We start from the raw sequence: 23,802 nt of genomic DNA on the forward strand, positions 1-23,802 counted from the left end.
ACCGTCGCTTTTTATGAATGAAAACAGCTAATAAACACGAGAGCTAAAAGCTAATCAATGCTAACGCTAGCTAGATACGACCTTTTTTTGGTCTTCAACAAATACAGGTTAACTAAAAATGAACTTTGCACTCCTGTATACATTGAGTTTAATCTGTTGTATACCATATTTCCTCACTTGTTCAGTTTATACTGCTACAGAAAATATTTTAACAAAAGCTCACATCTTCTCCTCAGAGGTTGTGCAGGTACAGGTTAGGTGGACTTGTGGTGTGATGATGGAACAGTTTGAGGAAGAGGAAGAGCAGCAGCTATCTGATCAGTCAGACCTGCTCACAGGAAACGAGGATCAGGTGGAAGATGAGGAGAAGCCAAGCCAGGGTCAAGAGGGCAACAGTGGCGATGAGTGGGACACTGATCTGGAAACAGACAGTAGGTTAAAGTGACAATACAGTCTTATAAACATGGATAATCTTCAACGCCCTCACCTCTTCTCTCTTCCTGTGTTCTCCTGTGTTGTTCCTTCCAGGTGCCACCGATCAGAAGCAGAGTCAGTCCCGTGCAGAGCTGTACCTGCAGGCCTGTCAGAGGACGGGCTCAGTTCCTGTATCATCCTTTCTCCGTAACTTGGGTGACACCAATCTCAACCTAAACCACTATGGTGTAGGACCTCTGGGCACCAAAGCTCTGGCTTTAGTTCTGCAAGTAGGGTGGCTTTGTTACCTTTAACTATATTTACTGTTATGAAATATTTTTAATTATCATGAGTAAGGTGATGGTGGGTCTGTGTAAGGTTGGGTTAATGACTTATTTCCTTTTCAACGCAGTCTTTACATTTAGACAGAGAGACTGCTAGTTGGAGAGGTCCCAGTTCACCTTCTGGGCCCTGCCGTGGTGCCCTTGAGCAAGGCACCGGACCCCCCCCCCCACCCCCATTGCTCCCCGGGCGCTGTACAATAGCTGCCCACTGCTCCTAGTACTAGACTCCTGGTACTAGGATGGGTTAAATGCAGAGGCCAAATGTCACTGGGTGTGCTGTGTGCTCTGCATGTGTGACCGTTAAAGAGGGTTTCATCCCTCCGATTCTATTTTATCTATTCTAATATCATTATTTCACTAATTTTATTGTTTTTCCAGACTGACACTACTATCACCAACCTTGAGCTGGAGGAAAACTCACTTGGGCCCGAGGGGACACGCTATCTGACGGAGATGCTTCAAACAAACATCACCATCCAAAGTCTGGTAAATATTCTATAACTATTGAATACAATTAGTTCTGAAAAACTGTACTGGTAATCATCTGCTCTTAACTGCAAGAGGAATGACACATTCTTAAAATAAATATTAATAATACACAAAAGCTTGTTTAATCTCTTAAATCTTTTTGTATCAGAATCTTTCCAACAACCAGCTGGGCCGAGAAGGAGCGTACACCATCTCCAAAATGCTGTCAGAAAATTACTACGTCAAATCCCTCAAACTTTCAGGTAACCAACTAAGTATTTGAACCATTTAGGATGTTGTTATTGAGTCCTTTGTATACCTCTCGCTGTAACACAATGGAAATACGTTTTATACTAATCAATAAATAAATGTCCCCTTCTTCCCTAGGAAATGATTTTGATGATGCTGCAGCAAAATATTTTGCCGATGCTTTAAAGGTTAGTACAATATATTGAATCTGAAACATTTTTGCAATTATTTTATGAATATATAGAATGAATCAAGAGTGTATCTGGTCTACATTTGCATTAATCCTCAACATTCTCTTTCGTTTTAGGGAGACTATGTGATCAAAGAGCTGGACGTCAGCCACAACATGTTCAGTTTTACAGGAGGACAACACCTGGGCCATATGTTAGGTACACTAGCTTATTTCTAGATAGATAGAATTGGAGGGATGACACCCTCTTTAATGGTCACACATGCAGAGCACACAGCACACACAGTGACATTTGTTCTCTGCTTTTAACCCATCCTAGTACCAGAGGTCTAGTACTAGGAGCAGTGGGCAGCTATTGTATAGCACCCGGGGAGCAATGGGAGTGGGGGGGGGTATTCCGGTGCCTTGCTCAAGGGCTGACTGTATTAGGAGAATTTCACCGCTGAAGCCAAATCCGTCATATAAATAAACACGTCATTCAATTACAAAACTCATACAGATATCACAAATTAATTCCAAATCACATTTTTATAATTTTAACTTTTTCCTTCAATAAATATAGATCAATCAAACCTTTTTCGTTGTTGCATGTTTTCTCTATTCAAACATGGATAAAACCATGTCTTGTACATAATGTGAACACTAATTTTCGTACCAATTATATTTCAATACCGTATTCCCCCTTCAGTTTGTGATTTGCCTGGCAGAAATTAAACTAATATAGCAAACAATTTGTCGGCCCATTCTTATATTGCAAGAATTACATTACAGTACAGTGACAGTCAATTCCAAAAACCCTCAAAAATGTTAACATATATTTAGCAGTCAAAACAAACTGAGGATATTATACTTTACAGCTTATTGATGTCATTGCAAAAATGAAATATTTATATTTTTTATTTGTGATACGTATTTTGTACTTTGACATTTGTTTCCCCTTTCATAAAGCTGCAAATGTAGGCATTGAAGTCCTAAACCTGAGCTGGAACCCCCTTCGTCTGGGTGGTGCTATGGCTGTTAGTGCAGGGCTGAAGGTGACCAGAACAACACACTCATAATGCATAGTGTATATATAATGCTCTGTTTCCTATCACAGACATTTCACTCACATTTTCCTCAGGTAAACTCCACTCTGAAGCAGCTCGATCTGTCGTGGAACGCTTTCGGCCAAATGGAGGCGGAGTCACTGGGTCAGGCCCTGAAAAACAACAGGACGCTTGTGCTGCTGGACCTCAGCGGTAACCATGTGGACGATCAGGCTGTGACACTTCTCTGCCAGGGTCTGATCACCAACGGCACCCTCGGGGTCCTCAAGGTGAGCATGCAAACAGGTGGATCACTGGTATTTATTATGCAGCATCATGGCACTCTAACTGTTAGGTTTGGTGTGTCTGTATTTTGTTAAGCTCTCACAAAACCCCCTGACGAATATTGGAGCTCTCACGCTGCTAAAAACGGTCAAAAAGAACATGAAATCAGCCTTGGAGGAGATTGATATTTCTGTAAGTGCTGTACATTTCCTCTCAGAACATGAATAATAATATTTATCTTGTATTGAATGCCTTTAGAGCTTCTTCTAAGCTCTGACCGTGTTTGTGCAGACGGTGTTTGTGAACGAGGAGTTTGTGGAGCTGCTGGAAGAAGCCCGTCAGAAGCGTCCTGCTCTGGATGTTCGGCACAGCGCCATGAGCTACGTCACCAGGAACCTATCTGCCCTCCAGATCTTACGGGTCAGTGGTCAGGAAAGAGAAATCTGGGGGGAAATAGGTTAATAGTTATAACTAGGATTCCAGTGTTTATGCTCATAATGTTAATAGCATCCTAAAAGAGGTCCCAGAGATATTTTCTTTAAATGTATAATCTTGAAACTTAAATTTGGATTCTTAAATAGAAATTCCTATCAGAGCGAAATGAGAGCATTATGGATTTCTTTGAAGCTTTGGATAAAGAAGGAACAACCAACGTCTCCACCTCTGACTTCAGAAAGGCTGTGAAGGTCAGGCTTACTTTCTCACAGCAAACAATCTATCAAAGAAAAGTATTTAACTAGTATTCAGATATTAACTATTGTATGGATGAGTATAGTGAAAATAATGTTGTCATGCATGCAGGCAGCGAACATACCTCTGGATCAGCAGCAGCTCGAGTGGTTGCTCAGGAAGTTTGACAAGAACTGCACCTCCACCATTATGTACAGGTCAGTCTGTGATGGTGTCAGTAGGAATATTTTGTATCTAATATTTACCATGCAAACATAAAAGGTATTCTTTTATAGTCAAGAAGAAATAAGTAACCATTTTAAGAAAAATAGTCCCATTTTACACAATTTTCATCATTGTCATTAGGTCCAAACCAGCTGAAGTTTAGAACATTTATTTGCCTGTGATTTAAACGTATATACATTTTAGACATCCCTCTTTTTTAGTGGGAAAACAGGTTTCACTTATTAGTGTAAAACAGTTTGAATAATCAAACAGAATAATCTTAGCTCAAGCTTTGTCTAGGTTTGTCATGAAGGAGATTTTAATTGGGTTGAAATATCCCTTTGAGTGTATTTTTGGCAAGTATTCCTTCACTTTTAACTCTTTGTGAAGTCAGTGGTCTCTTTTTGTTGCAGTGAGTTTGCGGAGCTGTCGTAGAAACAGAGGATGAGGAAGACATCTGAAAATAAAATGTTACGGAGTCAGTTATTTAGTAGGTCTTCCATTTTGCCATACAAGTCTCACAATGCTACATTTTTGCGAAAATATAGAGATAAGGAAGCGGAACTGACACACAACCAAGGACAGGTGTATCCTAATAACAACCCCCCCCCCCCTCTGTCCACCCGCTGTAGTCCGTAGCTCAACCCAGTTCTGCCCAGTGTGAATACTTGAACCGCTGACACCAACCAGCTGCACCCACCTGAGCGCTGCCAGCTGTGTCTGCGGTTGGGACACAGGGTCCTCCACCTCATTCTCTCCATCCAAAAATAATCTTCAGGTATGACAACAGAACATAGGAGGAAGAAAAAGAGCTGGCATCCATATCAAAGGACCGAGAGGAGAGAAAGAATAGAGCCAGATGGAAGCTAGTTGTCTCGCCCACAGTGGTAAGCTTTGAATGAAACAGCCTGTAAAGGAAACAGCACGTCGATGAATATGGATGTGCAGCATTACTTATTCAGGGCCGGCAGGGTAGGATTATTGAAGGTGAATTGTCTCAAGGTGTGATATCCGACAATCAGATCTGTCAGGTGGCTTCAGAGGTAACCACAGAGGAGACGCTGACAGGAAGCACCTCTTTATTAACTCATATGGAAACGGCATGACACCTAATATTATGAGTCATGAGAATACGGGACCACCCTTTTAAATGTATATCCTATTTCAGATAGAGCTCCTAAGATTAATTAATGACATTTCAACTATTAAATCAGTCGCCAACTATTTTGATACCCGATTAATTGGTTTGATAAATTATTTAAGGAGTCAAAGATTTCTGATTCTAGCTTTTTAAATCTGAAAATTCTGTTTTTTTCCCACTCTTGATGATGGTAAACTATAGCCATTGAGTTTTGGACCTGACAAGACTATAGGAACATTTTGACATTCGATAGACATGGTTTTCTTTCAATCCTAAACCAAATGCACCTCAACTCCCTCCATGTTTCTGTCTCCACTTCCTCTGCCGTGTCTTTTCTGTCTCCTCATCCGTTCAATCACACACTGAAAAAAAGAGAAATTGTTGAGAAATATTTGCATTGTTCATTACATAAGATAATATTTGCAATGTGGCTCATGTATACAAAATTCAACCGTGACATTGTTTTTCAAGTTCTTATAAAACTGTAGATCTTTGTAAAATATACAATTATTAAGGCCTATAAACCTACCTTATTTGGATGAGCCTCTTGTCCCAGTGTAACTAGAATGATCCTTCACCAATGCCATGGTGCATTCAAGTGCATCACGATGGTCGTACTTCCAGAGGTTGAAAATGGTTCTTCCAACTTTGATGTGTTCAGTAAATTGATGTCGTAATGTAGAAATAACAGAAGCTACAAAGAAGATGGGTTTTTATCGCTCAGTGTTTAAAAGGAGCTTTTTATCTCAGTTTCCTAATTAAGGTTTTGAACAGGCTACAATTATTTATATTATTTGTCAGTGACTACATTCACAGGGAACGCATACAGAATTATCTCTTACATGTGAAACAACAACAGGTTGTTAGTCAGAATTACTTTGTCCTTGAATACAAAGATTATTCATTTGACAAAATGTGTGAGGATGTTCCAATAAACGAAGAGCACTTCAAAGCCTTTTTCAGACTCTTAAATTATCGAGTACCCCCTGTAAAGTTTGTGTTTGAGAATCAACATGCAAATTTATGGGCAATCTTTCTTGGTAATAAAAGTCTCACCTTAATCTCAAAACACACTTTTACACTCGGACTAAAATACTATTATTTGTACAATGACATTGATATAATTAGCTATTTAAAAGATAGAAAAAATAACTGAATAATTTAGGTAAATAATCTCTCTGATGTGGCTTAATGAAAACAAACAGCTAGCTGCCAATTTCTAATGGGCCATCTTTCATGTGAATGGACACAAAGACTTAAAACCCACGTCTTATTGAGCGGTCCGATTGGAAATTCACAGATTTGGCCACATTTTGAAGACGGAACAAAAACCTGCCAACAAACCCTTCAGATATCTATGCACCCACTGGCACACGCTGCCAATTAGCATGATCTCGAAAGCGCTAATGGAATCTTGAGTGGTAATAAAAGTAAATAATTAAATTAGAGGAACCCTTGTGTCATTGTTTGCTGTATTCAGGCCCATTAGGACCTCGGATATTCTCATGGTAATATAATGTTTGGGCTTTTTTGTGTCCTCATAATGAATTCAGTGTTTTTTCTCCAAACTGTGTTGTTCAGACATTTATGTAGGTGCTGGCAGAGAAACAAAGACATACATTAGGACCCATTGTCCCCTTGTGATTATTAAAGTAAACAGAAATACTGAAGGGGTATCATACACAGCTGCACACACTCGAGCCTGTGTTTGTGAAGTGGGAGAAAGGGCCAAGCAACCCTTAAGACTTTGTCAGAGATGATCCCATTATTTGGAGCTTCTCAAGAGCCGAGCGGTTGGCGGGCTAATGAGGCTTTGAAGATCGCTCTTCGCCACAGCATTCATGCGCAGGAGCAAAATGGATTTGGCACGAGATAAAATGCTTCGAGCCAAGATCGGCCATGAAGACGTTTCCTGCCCCTGGCTTATATTTTGCCATCGCGAGTCCTTTTTAAATACACAAAGTCCATTCTTAGAAGATGAAACTGAAGGTAAAATGTGCCGTCAACAAATTCTCTGCTGCTATACAAATTCAGAAAAGCCGAACACACGTACCCAGAGCTCAGCTCAATGACATTTTTGTCCATTGTTTTGTGCGAAAAACTATTTTAAAGCCCAAAGACTTACAATCATATTGTATAAGACAAACTACTGTAGGAAACATTCCGATTCTACAGCCTGTGACTCTAAAACATTAAACCAATTGTCAAAGTTGTTGTAAACTAATGAGTAATTAATTAATGGAAAATTGAATGGAGGGATCGTTTAGTGTCTTGAAAATCATTATGTACAATGTTATTAGTAGTAAAAGTAAATGTAGAAAGACACATTTCAGTACATAAAACTCTTGAGATGTTTAATGTTTAAAACCGTTTCTTTAAATAGATACAAGTATTTTATATATAGGATAGCATAATGAAAATCTCGTCCAACATTGAAGCTCAACATAAAAACCTGCTGTCAAATTGTGCGTTTTGAACATTTCTCCCAACATATTGCCCAAAAAGAAACAATATACTGTAAAAAAACATATAGTGTTTGGTTTTTGTTTGTATGGTTGAATAGTGAGTTCATGTGTGTCTGTTTTACTAAAAGCTTGTAACAGTTTGATCAACATGTTTATACTTACATGGACAAAGGATCTGCAATGCAGGTGTAAATAAAAGGGATGCAAGACATGGATGAATATGTGAAGCAGGAATATAACAGGAGTCGCCTCCAGACATATACACGCCATTTATCCAAAAACTTGGTTTCCTGGTTGCGGATTCGTTAATCAAGGCTGTCGGTAGTTACAGTTACAAGCCGGAAACCAAGGAATTCTCTCAATCCTTTGTTAACATTAAAAGACATCTTGAACTAATTTGAATGAGCTCCGCTTTGCCCGGCTGTGGAAAAAGTGGCTCAGGAGCTCCAACTAACGAGAAGAAAGCCATGAAGGTTATTGTTGCCAGGAGAAGCCATTTTGTTTCATGATTTCACAAATGTGTTCATCTACTGCTTCATATGTCCATCTGAAGAGCACATGGGTATAATAACACACCCGTATGACTTATCTTAAGCATGCGTGTGCCAATCTTAGTTCTGAGACGTTTAACAGTAGAGTGACATGTCTCTCAAATCTAGCAAAACTAACCAATTCAAGATGCTCTGTTGATCTAGCCAAAGCCCATTTTAAGTGTATTCTCTAAAGATAAAACCATATATCTTAGCTCCATTTGGTGTTTAAACACTACTTTAATATCCTCCTGCATTCTGAACAAATAAAAGGGGCAACCAAAGTCGTTTAGGCAATTTTGTACGATTTGTGCGTGTTTTGTGAGGTGGAGTTCATTTTATGCAGCTTTAAATAAGAGTAATGTGGCTGTAGAAACATCACATGTCCAGAAGCAGCACTCGTGGGTCTTCCACCACTGCTTTGATCTTGCGGAGGAAAGTCACCGCTTCTCTGCCGTCGACCAGTCGGTGGTCGTATGTCAGAGCCACGTACATCATGGGGCGGATCTCCACCTGCCAGAGCAGAAGGAGGTTTATTACTTATGGTTGAGTTTACCGTGACAGGGACACTATTGCTAACCAAGTAGGTCAACTGAAGTCACTCTTTTTTTAGTGATACTTTTACAGCAAGACGTTACTGTAGGGCTTTGCAGAATGTCATTTTTTTACATTTTAAGCTTCTATTGAGGTTTTCAAACAAAGCTTAAAATGCCGGTCTCCATATTTTATGATGTCATTACCCTAAAACTAATGATTTGTCTTTATTGTGGTTATATTAAGATGCATGGTGCTGTTTGATTGAAGCTTAATAGGTTATCAGATAAAAACACATTGTGAAATGTAAGAATAATTACATATATCTTTTTCTTAATAATTTGCAAATGTTGACGCTCTGGAAATATTTGAATCACACAAGTCAGAATTAATCCGACTAATCTGGAATCTAATTCTACAAACAGAAAAATACTAGTTATGTTAGTGTAGACTACATTTTCTCTAGAACTCTGCAATAATACAGGGTTTAATCCTAATGATGATAATAACAAAAACAGCTCAGAAATCAAATATTGATTCAAAATAAGAATGTTAACATTATGTACGAGAGGCTTTGAACTATTTGGTACGGCTCTACATAATAATAATAATAATCTGCGTCTACAGACACACAGCTCCCACCTTGCCGTTGATGGCCACAGGACGGTCGAAGATGCCATGCATGCCGAGGATGGCAGACTGGGGGGGGTTGATGATGGGCGTGCCAAACATGGAGCCAAACACGCCGCCGTTGCTGATGGTGAAGGTGCCTCCGTCCATATCTTCAACAGCTAGCTGATTGCCACGGGCCTAAAGCACACAACAACAAATCCATTTCACATTTGTTCTAATACATTTAAAAAGATATTGGTTTAAATCAAAATAGCATTTTAAAATGACACATTTCTGTTGCATAAAGATGTGTACCTTTTCTCCCAATGCATTAATGGTTTTCTCAATGTCAGCGAAGTTCATGGTCTCAACATTACGGATCACCGGCACAACGAGCCCCTAAACAAACACAGGTGTATGAAGCATTAAGAGGCTTAACAGCTGCAATTTAAAAAGATTATATATATTTTTTTTATCCAAAAGTACCTTTGGAGTTGACACAGCGACACTGATGTCTACGTACTCCCTGTAGACGATCTCTTTGGTTGAATCATCGATAACTGTGGTAAAAGCATATAAGGATGCAAGTAAGAAAAAAGAAATAGACACATTTAAAGTATAAAGCTAGCAGGGAGTAAACTCCATTGGGGAAAGTAAACATTTAAAGTATGATTCTAGGCTGTGCTAGCAGGGAGTAAACTCCATTGGGGAAAGTAAACATTTAAAGCGAAAGAAGAACATTGTCTCACCGGCATTGACGGCAGGCTGGTCGGTCAGAGCGTGAGCAGCAGCCTTCACAAAGGCCGACATGAAACCCAGCTTGATGTTGTGCTTCTTCAAGAAAGCATCCTTATGGAGTTTCCTCATGTCCTGGATGTTGCTGAAGCAAAATGAAGGAAGTATTAAGGAGTGTGTTCAGTAGGAAAACCTCCTGAACCATTGGCATTTGTCGATTGAACTGTATATACTATAAAGACAGATGGAATAAATGTTTCCAGCTGCAGCTCACCTCATGTCCACCTCGTTGAAGGTGGTCAACATGGCGCAGGTTTCCTGGGCCTCCTTTAACCTCTGGGCGATCCTCAACCTCATGCGGTTCATCTTCACCTGTAGAGAAAGAGAAAATACATAATTCATTCCTATAATAATGTCAAAGAACAATCAAAACAAATGAACTAACATCAGGAGGCTTACTGTAGGCTATTTGTATTATATGTACAGCACTTTGGCTCGACCAAAAATCGTTTATAAATGTGCTATATAAATAAAACTTGATTTGATTTGAGGAGAGTTTCATGTGTGTTACCCTGTTTTCTCCTCTGCCCCCTAATGTTGGGAGAGGGGGGGCGGGAGCTGCAACTGTGGGCTTGATGGCAGAAACTTGATAAAGAAGGAAAGACAGAATGATATGTTAACAGTTTGCTAGTGGCGTGATCAGCCAGTGTATATAAATACAATGCTTTCTGCAGTATGTGGATTTAGATGCTACAGAAGGAAACTCACTAGGTCTGGCTTGGGCAGCCTGCAGTGGCACTGGAGGCATGGCAGTGAGGGCTGGAGGTGGTGGGGGGGGAGGGGCTGCAGCTGGGGCCTCTGCAGCCGGGGCGGGGGCAGCTTTCGCAGCAACGACTGGGGAGACAGAAGTGAATAAGGACAAATGTAGTATGGGCCTCATGATGACGTAGTATCATGCTCAGTTTGTATTCATTTCATCGTTTTTCATCATTTTGATTTTATTAATCTGTGTGAATCTGCCGTTGTTCATCCTTACCCTGTTGCTGTTTGAACTACTGAATCCCTCACGGGGATTAATAAAAGGTCCATCTTATCTTAGTACACACTTTGGCTCAACATGCGTCATAATTCGATACAACCAGCAGATTCACAGCAACACCTGTAATGCTACAGCAGTCAATACATACATGTACAGCACAGTGGGAAATATAGAGGTCTGCTCGGCTGGAAGTAATACATAGTACCAAGAATAGACAAATGGCTAGATGTTTCAAAAACGTTAACTGATTGCGGTAATTGTAAACTGTGTATTATTAAGAGAGAGTAAAGCTTTAGTGTGAAGTTTAAATTGCACAGTAAAGTATTAAAAACGTAGTGTTTCATTCCTGAAACTCGAGCATATTAAAAGTGTGTTGTACAGGTTTGTTTAGTGATGATAACTACGCGTACCTCCTATCCGGAGTTTGAAGAGCGGCATCCCTGATTCTACTTTCTCTCCATCAGGCACCAGCAGCTCCTCGATGACACCAGATGCTGGAGCGGGGACTTGTACTGAGGTCTGGAAGTGTGACAGACATTTTTAGTAAATATTTGTCATACTCTGTTCGAAGGAAACATTCATCAAAGGTCATAGCAATGAATTAACAGTTGATTGTCTTTCCTGTTCATACCTTGTCCGTCTCAATTTCGCACACCACTTCATCTTCGGACACCGAGTCGCCCACAGCTAAAACACAAACAATAAAAGATGATGTATTTCATGTTCATGGCTACTTGGGACACTTAGACCTGTGAAATTCTGATATGTTGAGGAGTACTAACCTTTCTCCCACCTCACGTCCCCCTCTGTAACAGATTCTGCAAACGCAGGAGTGTTGACTGTGACCACCTCATCCCCTGTACAGAAACAAAACAGCAGTTGCTATAAATTCAACACTCGGCACGGTTGTCTTCATGACATGATGTTGTTGCAACACGTACTGTGGACAGCAGATGTCCTGAAGTATCTGATGTGGAAGACATTCCCTGATGATGGAAATTCACATCTAAATGTTGAGAAAATCACGGTTACTTTTGAATTCTGGACAAACTAAATGATTGTGTTAAAACAGACACACACAGAATACTGATCAACACACAGCCTTCCTAATTCATCTACATTTACTCTACATCACATTTAAAATCCCTTTTAACATAGTGTTATGCATTAATACATAAACAGATCTAACACTGACCATGCTGAAGAGTTTTGAAACATGCAGTAGTGGTTACGGAGAGGCATTCAAAGACAGACAACAGAATGGGAGAGAGTACTTACGGCTGTGAATTCCTGTAAACTACCTGGCTGCAGACAGGTAGGCCTTCAGAGGGAAAAAGAAAAGAGAAAGTCAATCAACCAGTGCTTCTCCTGAGGCTCCAACACAGATGTGAGTTCTCCGAGCGCTCGAAGGCATCTTACTCACTCAACAAGCATCACTTACTCTGCTTTGGGTAATCCACTCAGTTTGTTTATTCATGAACGATACCATTTGGAGTGCGGTTACTGATAAGGTTCTTAAAGGTCTAGTATACTCTCAGAGGAACACTTACCTGATACACTTTGTCGGACCAGCACATTATTGGCCTAAAAAAGAAAGAAAAGGAAAACAGTCAAAATCTGTTTCATTCTATTATACCTGCAGCTTTTTAAATCTCATTAGTGGCGCTCCCCATTCTGAACCTGTATTTAGTTTAAAGTAAGCTTTAAAAACAATAGAAGACTTTCCCCATACATCTTACACAGAGGTTAAAGAGTTATTGAGCCTACTTAAACTGCTGCAGCAACAAGCTTATGTAAACTGGAAGTTTCCTAAATACATTTCCCGGTAAACTCCAAAGTGCTTGATCTTTGATCTTTTCAATGGTGGCTGAGATGTTGACTGCGCCACATTGCTTACTGTATGACTCATGTTTGTGGGTTGCCTAGTTCTGGCTTCTTCACTGATGTCTATCTGGTGGAGTTGTTACTTAATGCTAACTCTACAGATGTAGGATGCCGGAGCTGGGTGGAGTTGTTTGTTACTTAATGCTAACTCTACAGATGTAGGATGCCGGAGCTGGGTGGAGTTGTTTGTTACTTAATGCTAACTCTACAGATGTAGGATACCGGAGCTGGGTGGAGTTGTTTGTTACTTAATGCTAACTCTACAGATGTAGGATGCCGGAGCTGGGTGGAGTTGTCAGAAATGTCATATTTACACTAGGTCAAAGCTTGTGCCGGCATGCACATCGTTTTTAGAGTTTTCACTGCTCTGACTCACTAGAACAACTGGCGCTGAAAATGTAACCATCAAAACGCCTCGTGTACAACATTACACTGGCCGATACACAACAGACATATAGGTTAAATCATTCATATTGTCAATCCCTTCTATTTGAGTGTTTCTCCTCCAAAACTCTAGGATTATTTAAAAAATGATAGATTTCAAACAAACAAAAAGTGTGCGTTATTACAGACGCACATTTGCAAAGTTAATGAAGGCAGTATAACAGAACCACCCTGCAATAAATAGAACTTTAAATACATATTACCCAGTATATCAAGAGCAAAAACTATTTTCGATTCAAGATGTCAAGATCTGATCTATCAATTGAAAGACACGGTCCTGAGGTCCTGCAGGACATTCATTGATTTCATATTCTAAACCAAAACGGAACGATAATGAACAAATAATTAGTTGCAACCTTGACTAATAAAGTCAATACATTTTTATAAATGTTTTATTTGGTACACCTCATTAAATGAATACCCTGCAATAAATCCTGCCTCCATGAAGGTTATTATGTTCAGATTCTTTACTGTAAGTGTGTGTGAAAGTTAGCTGACATCAATTGAGTGGACAAATGTGTAGCAACACCTCAGTATGAGGCAATACAACTCACAAACACCTAGGGTTGCAAAATTCCGGGAATTTTCAAAGATGGAAACTTTCCATAGGAATGTATGGGAATAAACTGGGAATTTTCTAAATTGAAGGTTGGCTCTTCATAGGGAACTTACATTTAGTTGGAGAAAGTATATTTTAGCATAATCTTGACTAAAACAAACAGATGCCATTCAAGTACACTTGAATATCCATGCCATAGCACACTGCTTACTGCATGGCTATTGAGACCACACAAAGGTTCGCAACAGGCTCACAAATGTGAGAGTGGAAACACTAGTTGGCATTCGGGCAAACCTAAGGCTCTCTGAGTCGGACACAGAGATCCTCAACAAGGCTGGACAGTGACACCGAAGAGGAAGACTCAGAGTGATGTTGATGAGGCCCAGGAAGAGCCCGTTGACTGAAAGGCTTTAGCAAAAATGCAGAGGATTGCTTGAAGGAAGATTTGTTTAAATGGGACTTTTTGGAGGGAGAAGGGCTCTTTTCATTTAAAATGTTGAATGGGACTTTGTGGGGATTTTTGGATGGGGGGTGCATTTTTGTTCACTTTTTAACGAGTGGGGTTGGGGGGGATGAGTAATATTTAACTCAACATTCCTGTAAACTTTCGTTCTTCAATGAAACAAATAATTGTTCAATAAAATAATTAAAACTTGTTCTGTTCTCCCTACTTTAAAAAAAAAGAAGAAATTGTTGAAATGTCATGTTTTTTGTTTAATTTTGCATCGAATATTTCCCAAATTCCTCAGCTTAACTTCCCATGGAAACTTTCCGGACATGTCCCGCTCCTTTGCAACCCTACACACACCACTATCTTGTCATTTTAAAACAAACACTCTGCCTTAGTCCACTGTAAACACTAGCACAAGTCTCCTTGAAGTATGGAGAACTACACTTCTTAACCCTGACAAGACACACAAGCTGTTCTCCTAGTCAACACTCAGTTCAATACCTGCTCAAAGCAATGAAAAGACAGCTGAAGCTTGTGAGGGCAGAGCCAAGCAGCACATATATGTCTAACTTGACATTGGCTATTTCTGTCAGGTCAGCTGAGACATACACCTCAGTCTTACAAACACAGGACACCAACACATGCTAACATTAGCCTGTCAAGAGTGCTAAAGTAGTAAGCCAGGCATTGAAACAAAAATAATACAGTTGACAGCGACATGAAATACATATATTGTTTTAATAGTCAGATATAGATACTGTTCTCTTCAAACGTAACTTCCCTAACCTCCTCTAAAGCTGTCAGTGTGTGTCTGCCCTTGGTAGGTGAGGCCTCTTCACAAGCTAACGTCTGTTGAATGCTAACGGTAGCTAACAGCTAGGTGTGTCTTGTTTTATTCAAGTTTTTATCGTTCCAGAGTTATTCCACAGAATCAGTTCAGTGTTTATTTCCAACATACCTGGCTGACCACTGACAGGGAGCGACCAAGCGTCCTGTAAGCACATCTGGATCGTGATAACATAGCGCTAGCTTGCAGCTGTGTTCCTTGTTATCTGACAGCAGTTGAAGAAGCGGTGCGGAAGCTCCGAGTGGGATGAACCATTGCGGTTAGAAGGGGAGGGGTGTGTGAGGGACCGGGATGTGTTAAACCCTTTATATGTACAGCCTATGGTTAAACCAAAGCCTGTGTCCCGTCAAATTCCGCGACTAAAACAGGAATTACAGTTGTTTTATGTTTTATCCGTTTTTATCATGCATTGTTACATACCTTAATATGATTGCTATTACCAAAACTGGTGCTCTGTAGAATGTAGACAGTCCAAAAATATTGATAGCTGTAACCGAAAAGGGTTTGTGGAATTGCACACTCAATACACAAATCAAATAAATAAAGTGTTGTCAATGTTTGATGTTATCTGAAAACTACTTATCTGAAGATGCTATAAAAAAAAGTAGTATGGTAAAACATGTTGCAGAAGCAGTGTAGCTGAAGATCCTGCAAAACACCATACTGAATAACAACTACAATCTGACAAACATCATAAAAAGGACAAAATAAAAGTATTTTTTTGATGGTAAATGTACCAATACCTGCACAACAACAGAAACAGGACAAGGAAATATATACAGTGGGTTGTCTTCAGTTCACATCAATCTAATTATGTGCAGGTAGGGATGGGATAGGGTGGCATATTTGGCCACACCTCCTGTTTTTTGGAGGGTCTTGCAGCTGGACCGCTACAAATAGTCACTCCTGCAACAGAAAACTCCAGATCTGCAGCCTTCTGGGGTCTTTTTCTACAGGCAACAGGTGGGTTTCATAATACTGTGTATGTGCTCTTTATTTTTGTAATGTTCACATTTTAGTTTTTAATATTTCTTTACTGTCATATACAACTAGAATGTGATATACTTTTTACATTTTTGAATCAAGTCTGAAATAACTTAAGCTAAATTAAAATGTGCCAAAAAGTAGCCAATATAGCAGATTTTATTTTTTACAAGATCCATTATTGTTGTGTTACGTCTTAAAGTTGAAAAGTATTTCAGTTCACTTGAATGACATTTTATTAGGGATTTATCACCACACCTGCATCAGTAATTAATTATGTTTTTCCATCACAGTGCTGTCTTTTTTAAACCCTATAAGGCATGAATCCAAGTGTTTGGAGCGAAGGTATGTATTCTTCTAGCAGCATTTGCCTTGACGGCTTTCACGCAGAGCATCTCTCCTCTTTTCAACTGGACCCTGTGCTATCAAATGTAGATGTGTCAGCACACAAAAACAGTGAGGACCGAAAAATGCTATCGGAGAGTGCCTATTACAGAAGTGGGGATGCTGGTTCAAGTTTGATGAATCCATCCAAAGACAGCACGACTGGACATTCACCCATAAGAAGGCACCCGTTTCCTGCATCCAGTTCCTGTGGTCATGATGAGTGGAACTTAAACAGTGGCCATCAGGCAAAGCGTGCCAGAGTAGAAAATATCATCAAAGGCATGACCAGCTCTCCAGGTATGCACTGCACCAATGTGACCAGAAACCAATGCGTGAAGACAGACGGCATGCAGGAAAAGGAAACGATACATGAGCAGGACTACGTGGGAACGAGTGGATTTGGCAGCCAGAGAACAGGAAAGCAGCTGGAGAATCAGCATCTCAGAGCAAGGTTGGACCATGTGGACGAAGTAATCGACACTAAAGACGAGGACGAATCTCCTGAAACATCTCCAAGGGACGCATTCACAGATTCATACAGTGAGTTTCAGACCAGCTCAAGTAGAGAATATCAAGGACGGAAGTCGGTGATGAGCTACTTCCAATCCCAACCCGAGAGAATAAAGCTGATGGCAGAGGTTTTAAAGTATGAGCTGTCCAGAGCTGTCAGTAGGAGCGTTGACTCTATTTTCAAAAGCATGCCACTTATACAAACAAACATTGAGGGGAATGCAGAGACAGATATACGTCTTCAGTCATCAGTTGGTGAAGATGAATCAGGACTAACCTGTTGTGGAAATGCAGAGGTGCAAGTCCCAGATGTTCAAACCGAAGCTCTGTCTCTGGTCGTACAAAAGTCTCGACTGGAAAACAAGTTTGTCCTTCACCATCGTCCACAACCTCCAATCCTGTTCTGGAATCATGACTCTAAAGATCAGCCGTCAGAGAGGAATCACGAAGCCGTCTGTCAACATGCCCTCAGGTGCTCTCAGGATGCATGCTCCAGAGTTGGTCCGGCAAAGTTTGACACCCTTCGGAATTCAATCAAAGTGAGGTCGAAGGTCAACTCCAGGTCTGTGAGAAGCCCACAGACTCACACTGTGTCTGTGGACCCCACGCTGATGGAAAGCCCTGGTCTCCCTCATGTCAATATAGAGTCCGACTGCCTAGTGAAGACCAACCTGTACATGCTGAATGTATCCTTTACAATGGAGTCATACTTTTGATATTTTATTCTGTTTTCTTGAGAGTTTAAGACTCAATCAGCAGTGAGAGAACGTTTTACTCTCTCCTTGTATAAGCTTCTTAATCAGCTGTCTTTACATACCAGCAATATCTCTTCATTGGCTTATTAGAGTTCCAAATCACAACCTTTTCTGTGATGGTATTCTTTCTTCTTGCTTAAATTACTTTTCACCTTTTAGAATCCAACAAGTTATCTCTTTGATCTTTCAAATTTTAAACAACATTTCCAGTTGACTTTCTATTTTCCCCAAGTTGTAACGATTTAATGGAGGGACAATGTATCCAGTCCAGTCATGTTTAGGGTGTGTGTGTTTACCCTTAACACTGGTGCATACAGGAGGGTCTGACCACAAATCATCTGAAGAAAGCAAAGCTCATGTTCTTCTACACGCGCTACCCGAGTTCCCTGGTGCTAAAGATGTGTTTCCATGATGTGCAGGTAAGAAATATTAATCAAAAGTGCAATTCTTACACATGTGTGATTTTAATAGATAATTTTACAAAACATGACTTCATTTTACTGTAAGGAATACAGATTCTTAAACATTTTGCGAAAGTCACCATGTTTTGCTTTTAACTGGACATATTTTTTGCTGATTCTGAGAAAATATATTACATTTAAGCAGTCTGAAAATGTCGGTTTTTGAACCTGCGGCTTGTTTTGATGATCCCAAACCAGTTTGATTCCTCAATAGTGCATCTCTATAAATAAATAATCAGTCCCAGACAAGAAAATACAATTGTTTTTTTATTTGTCAATAGCAATAACATCAAGCAATCAGATCAGGATTATAAACACATCACTATTGCAATTCCGTAAATCTGAAAAACTGTAAAAATGGTATCCATGTGGTAAAATACTTTTAACGTTTATTCATGTTTTATTTGCTTTATATTTTTAATACAGTAAATAATGATTATCACCTTCTCTCTCACATAGAAACAAATCATTTATAATATATTAAATTACCCACTTCATTTCACTCACCCGTCCCTGTGTTTTTTCCTCAGTTCTCGCGCTGCATCACCTCTCAGCTCATCAAGTGGTTCAGTAACTTCAGGGAGTTTTTCTACATCCAGATGGAGAAGTTCGCCCGTCACGCTCTCATCGAAGGAGTCTCCGACGTGCGGGGTCTGACTGTGGAGAGACAATCAGAACTTTTCAGAGCTCTCAACATGCACTACAACAAAGCCAACGACTTCCAGGTAAACTGCTGCTACACTGAATGTCTTACTGCCCTGAGAGCATTACATAGTGGTCATATTTGCTTCATTGATTTGTCACTCAGTTATTTGTGTTGCATTGGGAGCTTCCAGGGGGATCATGTCATTGTCTTATTTTTGTACAGTCCAACACATGATTTACTTTTATTAGATGTGTGTGTGTGTGTGTGTGTTGAATTGTTTCAAAGCATCATTTTCTTATGTCTGCTCGATGCATCTCCTTATTTATAACTTGCATACATTATAGTTCCTCTTCAAGATTAACTAAATAGAAGTGTTCTTTTATTTGTTTACATTATAGTATACACACTTAGTAAATAGTAATGATGTAAAATACACACATAATACATTTGATTATTTTCATTCATGCTTGCTTTTTACTGAAAGTATAGAAAGAAGGTGACTTTATTTTAGCCAGAGCTACTGCATTATTATTTTCAACATGAGGAATAAACCACAGAAATATATATTTTGGGTAGCGAAGCCACTCTCTCAACATTCAAATGTAATCACATTACAACAGCAAAACTACTAACAGACGCACCAAATACATAGATAGTTATACTTATGATAAAGTAAACACTAGGCAGAAATAGTTATTTAATATTCAAGAACACATGCTGCAAAGAATTGTGGGACTCCAAGTATATTTTGTCGTATTTAGTATATTGTCCTAATTTCTATTATAGCACAGTTAATAATGTTCACAGACTGTCACATATTTAACATAAAGCAACATAGCTTTAATATTATTTCTACTAACTAGTACAAATAGTACACAAATATATTTCAGCAGCAGTGAGAAAGATAAAATAGAGTGATAGGAAATTAGTTTTAGAAGTAATTTACTTGTATTTATTTCACAAGAGTGAATACTATGATAATGAACACAGCTGATTAATACACATAATAATGGCTGCCTGGAGTAGCATGCTGTGAAGTACATGTCAAAATAGTTTGTGTAACTTTTTACTTTAAGTTTAAATATAAACACATTGTTGTTTTGGAGATTTTAAGTCATTTAGTTTGTTCCATTTGTGTTCAGTATAACATTTACCACTGAAAGAGTTATTTCACACTGTGGTTGATGTGCTATCAAAATGTTGACTTGTCATTATATTACTTTGTTGGTGTATAGGAATTATAAATCCATGCACATTATTATATAAAATAAAAATATTTGTGATGTTGAATTAAATATGAAATTTCTCATGCATTAATGTGTTATAAGGAAAAACCTTACTGCACATTTAGGAATATATACTTTAAAACGGCTATGAGTTACGAATTCAAATAAGGTTTTTGGAGCCAGATAAGTCTTTTTTTAAAAAGAAAGAAAATACATTAATAAATTAACATTATTTATTATTATTCTAATGTTTTACATTTTCTTTAAAGTGACTTAAATCACCAAGCTCCACAAAAGAAGGACGAACAGCCTCCTGCTCTGTACTCTGTTATAGCTGCATAACGCTCAGATAATCTTTTAAGTTAAATGTAAATATTTAAGATGTGTTAATTATAGGTACGATTTTTGTTGGATAAAATTGACGTTGACATTTCCAAGTATTTTTTACACAACTTAAAATGAGTGAAAAAGGACCAGTGTAATGGAAATAATCTGAAAACATTCATCTTGAAGTGTCAAAGGTTAGAGAAAATACTACAAAGGACAACAAAACAATTGAAAAACAACATGCCTGAACATAACATGACCACCTTATAGTTTCTAGGTTTGTTTTCTGATGAGTGACAGACTCTCAACCTTCCCTCCTTGAGTCTTCTCATGAAACACAATTAAGATGTTCTTCAGTTTATCTCCCAATTTTTGTTCAGCATTATAATCAAAATTATTTGATATCCGTTTTGTCTGACCGTTTGGTCTCAGGTCAGACAGATTACACACATGGACACCCAGCAGTGATGTTGGGTGTGGGCGCTGAAATCAAATGTGCATGTTAGACGGAATGAAAGCAGAGACTGTCTTTTTTTATTTATCAGCTTGACTTTGCACAATTTAAAGAGTAAATGCTCTTTTTAGAGTTGGACCTCAACTGTTTTTTTAATGAATCACACACTGGCACTGTACTGCAAAAGCATCAACATGCACACATAAACAGTACATACTGACATCTCATGACCATAGAGGAAACCCTTTCTCAGGCCTCATTTTGAGTTGAAGGTTAACTGTTAAGGGCATGGCCAAACAGTCTGTGTGCACAATGGATTTTCAAAACATAATAGGGTCCATCCTCTGGGGAGCACAAATGTACTCACAAGATGTCATGGTAGATTTACTCTAAGCTCTGATGTATGTAAGTAGGCCTTTTGATCAAATGGTGGTGAGGAAAAAGCTGGACAATAACCTGTACACCAAAGTATTTGTTTGTTTTTTTACGTTACAATCTTGAATATTTCCACGTTGCTCTCCTTGGCGGCACCAATGAATGATAATTGCATGTGTTTTGGATCAAAGTATATAAAAAAGTCCACTGGTGTTTTTCCTGTCAATTTCGCCACATACACCAAGCCCGTAGTACTGCAAAGGCTCATCTTTGGGCCATAGCCTCAAGATCCAGTGTGTTACCTCATTTTGCTAAACATTTGACAACAGACAATTATTTAATTGAAAAACGTCATGCTTTTGACTTGATTGGCAATTTCATATTTTCAGAATTAGCATTCGTCATAAAACAATATGATCAACTGAATCCATTTTTTGGTTACTGTGGTAGTTTATTGATAATTTGAACTGGTTGAATATTGTTATAAATAACCGTACTTGCTTTGCTGTGTTCAGACTGGTTACTTACCTTATGGTTTTCCAGGCATCATAACGATTCTGTAAAATATAAACAGTATGTGTGCAAACGTTTTTGACATTTTCAATCTTCTACTGTGACACCACAGGTCCCTGACCGTTTCCTGGAGGTTGCAGAGATTACATTAAGAGAATTTTACATTTCCATTTCAATGGGCAAAGACCGTGATCCCTCGTGGAAGAAAGCGATCTACAAGGTGATCAGTAAACTGGACAGTGACGTACCAGCTCAATTCAAAAGTCATCACTCTGCATGACAACCAATCAGAAGACATCATGTGCCGCAGTGGCTACTGTCACCATGTGTACTTACTCGCCTTGATTAGCAAAGTACTTAGTTTTTAATAAAGAACCTGCTGTATTTTACAATTGAGTTATGTACATGCTTGCACATATCCAGTCTCCACACATACAGCAGACTGATTTAGGCTTCTATGGCTGTTTTTTTTCATGAGGTCATTTGATATTATTAGTATTTTGCTATATCAACCTTATTGTATAGCACTAACGCATAATAACAATTTTATCTGTGAAATGTGTGCAACAGAAGAACACATTTTTAGAGTCATTGTTCTTTAATAAGGACAAAAAAAGGTCCACACAACACAAGTGAAAAAACACATTTATTATACAGCAGAGCTTTATTGTCATATTTGTATGTACGGAATATATTAAGATTATATTTCAAACATTTTAAAATTGGTAATTTTCAAAATAACAGTGTTTTGGTTTTTCTTCCATACTCACTATGAATACCCATCCACTTTGCAGATGATGCACTGAGGCTGGATGTCCGCAGGAAAATCAAACATGGTCTTCATCAGCGGTGCTGTGTGTTCGGTAATTTTCGATGATCCATTTTTTGTCTTCAGTGCAAATACAAAATTCTCAGCAGGTAAAATTGTAGGCCATTTGCTTCACAAGTGTAACGTTTGTAAATATAAAAAGTATATTCAAAACGGAATTCAATTGCTTACATATTAACCATGATAATCACACTCAGTGAGACTGAAATTGGGAACTAAATACGAACAAGCAGTTTGAACTTAGGCATTCGAAATAACGTCTTTGAATTATTTCCCAGGTCACCTATTATGCACAAATTAAGTGTCCCCTCTAGGAAAGAGATTCGGAAAGTTTCAGGAATAAATATTCTCTCTCTTTTTGTCCTGATCCATTTATATAAAAACCTGTCTGAAAATGTGCTGATCAGATTTTGGCCACTTAGTGATGTCACAATGTTTGAATAGGTTGTGCAACCATTAGCTATCATTAATAATCAGCTGAATGTGGTACAGGTAACATTTTTGTATCTTTACTCTCGATGTAAAAATGTGGTTTAAAGTCTAAAAAAAATAGAATTAAGACAAACAAATAAAATACTATTCTAGTCATGAAAAGTCACTGTAGGCTCGACTTGTCATTGAAGTAACCAGGGTTTAAACACTTGATTCACAATATTCCCAGTATTCCCAACTTCCCGTAGTTCATCAGGATAAATTGTGGTTCTATGGAAATTGAGAGTTGTTGACAACATTGAGGTTCTCCAATATCATTTACTGTTATGGTCACAGGTTAGAAAACACCCTTTTCAATCCCGCAATTGTGCATTTTCATTACACTTTATTTTGTGATACTCGCCGTTCAAGCTGAAGGGAAGTTCAAGTTAGGCTAATTCTAGCCTAGACAATACAAGTACATAGAACTGTATTGATTTACAAAATACACAGTACCATTAAGGGACAGAGAGGCAACCCACAAAGGTATAAAACTGTTGAGCTTTGCGTTATGAATGTAGCCCATTACTCTTTCCTTTGTTCTCCTCACTTAACCATGCACACTGAGAAACATAATAACAGTACTTCTTTAAAAAAAAAAAAACAGGGTCAATGTGTAATATCTGGCCACATACAAAAAACTAAAAAATAGGGGCAGCAATTCATCTCTAATACTTGGTTCATATAATCTAAATGTAGTCATCAGTTATTAAAACTGAATGAAAAAGCAAACTAACAGCAGGTCAAAGATACG

At 38.7% G+C, this 23,802-nt stretch overlaps 3 protein-coding genes across 4 annotated transcripts; 2 read left to right on the plus strand and 1 right to left on the minus strand.

Annotated features, from left to right (window-relative positions):
• The first annotated feature begins 274 nt into the window (after window positions 1–274).
• LOC117533749 (leucine-rich repeat-containing protein 74A-like) lies at window positions 275–3,981 on the plus strand. Its single transcript, XM_034197657.1, has 12 exons — window positions 275–431; window positions 529–704; window positions 1,137–1,244; window positions 1,396–1,489; window positions 1,614–1,663; window positions 1,783–1,864; window positions 2,614–2,699; window positions 2,786–2,980; window positions 3,072–3,167; window positions 3,267–3,395; window positions 3,557–3,661; window positions 3,777–3,981. The coding sequence occupies exons 1-12, from the start codon at window positions 275–277 to the stop codon at window positions 3,921–3,923; spliced, it is 1,425 nt and encodes a 474-aa protein (XP_034053548.1). The 3' UTR covers window positions 3,924–3,981.
• Window positions 3,982–7,337: 3,356 nt separating this feature from the next.
• On the minus strand, window positions 7,338–15,398 carry LOC117533813 (dihydrolipoyllysine-residue succinyltransferase component of 2-oxoglutarate dehydrogenase complex, mitochondrial-like). Its single transcript, XM_034197765.1, has 15 exons — window positions 15,222–15,398; window positions 12,476–12,509; window positions 12,204–12,246; window positions 11,867–11,931; window positions 11,708–11,782; window positions 11,557–11,612; window positions 11,336–11,444; window positions 10,655–10,780; window positions 10,458–10,531; window positions 10,161–10,258; window positions 9,901–10,031; window positions 9,638–9,711; window positions 9,467–9,550; window positions 9,182–9,349; window positions 7,338–8,518 (listed from the first exon to the last, which is right to left on the minus strand). The coding sequence occupies exons 1-15, from the start codon at window positions 15,282–15,284 to the stop codon at window positions 8,384–8,386; spliced, it is 1,335 nt and encodes a 444-aa protein (XP_034053656.1). The 5' UTR covers window positions 15,285–15,398; the 3' UTR covers window positions 7,338–8,383.
• Window positions 15,399–16,054: 656 nt separating this feature from the next.
• On the plus strand, window positions 16,055–23,287 carry LOC117533768 (prospero homeobox protein 1-like). 2 transcript variants are annotated; one of them, XM_034197688.1, is made up of 6 exons: window positions 16,055–16,073; window positions 16,388–17,677; window positions 18,064–18,165; window positions 18,738–18,932; window positions 21,861–21,968; window positions 22,543–23,287. In XM_034197688.1, exons 2-6 carry the CDS (start codon window positions 16,415–16,417, stop codon window positions 22,552–22,554), a joined length of 1,680 nt encoding a protein of 559 aa, XP_034053579.1. In that variant the 5' UTR covers window positions 16,055–16,073; window positions 16,388–16,414; the 3' UTR covers window positions 22,555–23,287. The 2 variants fall into 2 exon arrangements, with proteins under 2 accessions (XP_034053579.1, XP_034053577.1); XM_034197686.1 differs by lacking the exon at window positions 22,543–23,287 and having other exon boundaries at window positions 21,861–22,429.
• The last annotated feature ends 515 nt before the right edge of the window (window positions 23,288–23,802 follow it).

The sequence above is a fragment of the Gymnodraco acuticeps genome, unplaced genomic scaffold (assembly GCF_902827175.1).
Source record: "Gymnodraco acuticeps unplaced genomic scaffold, fGymAcu1.1, whole genome shotgun sequence".
Classification (NCBI taxonomy): Eukaryota; Metazoa; Chordata; class Actinopteri; order Perciformes; family Bathydraconidae; genus Gymnodraco; species Gymnodraco acuticeps.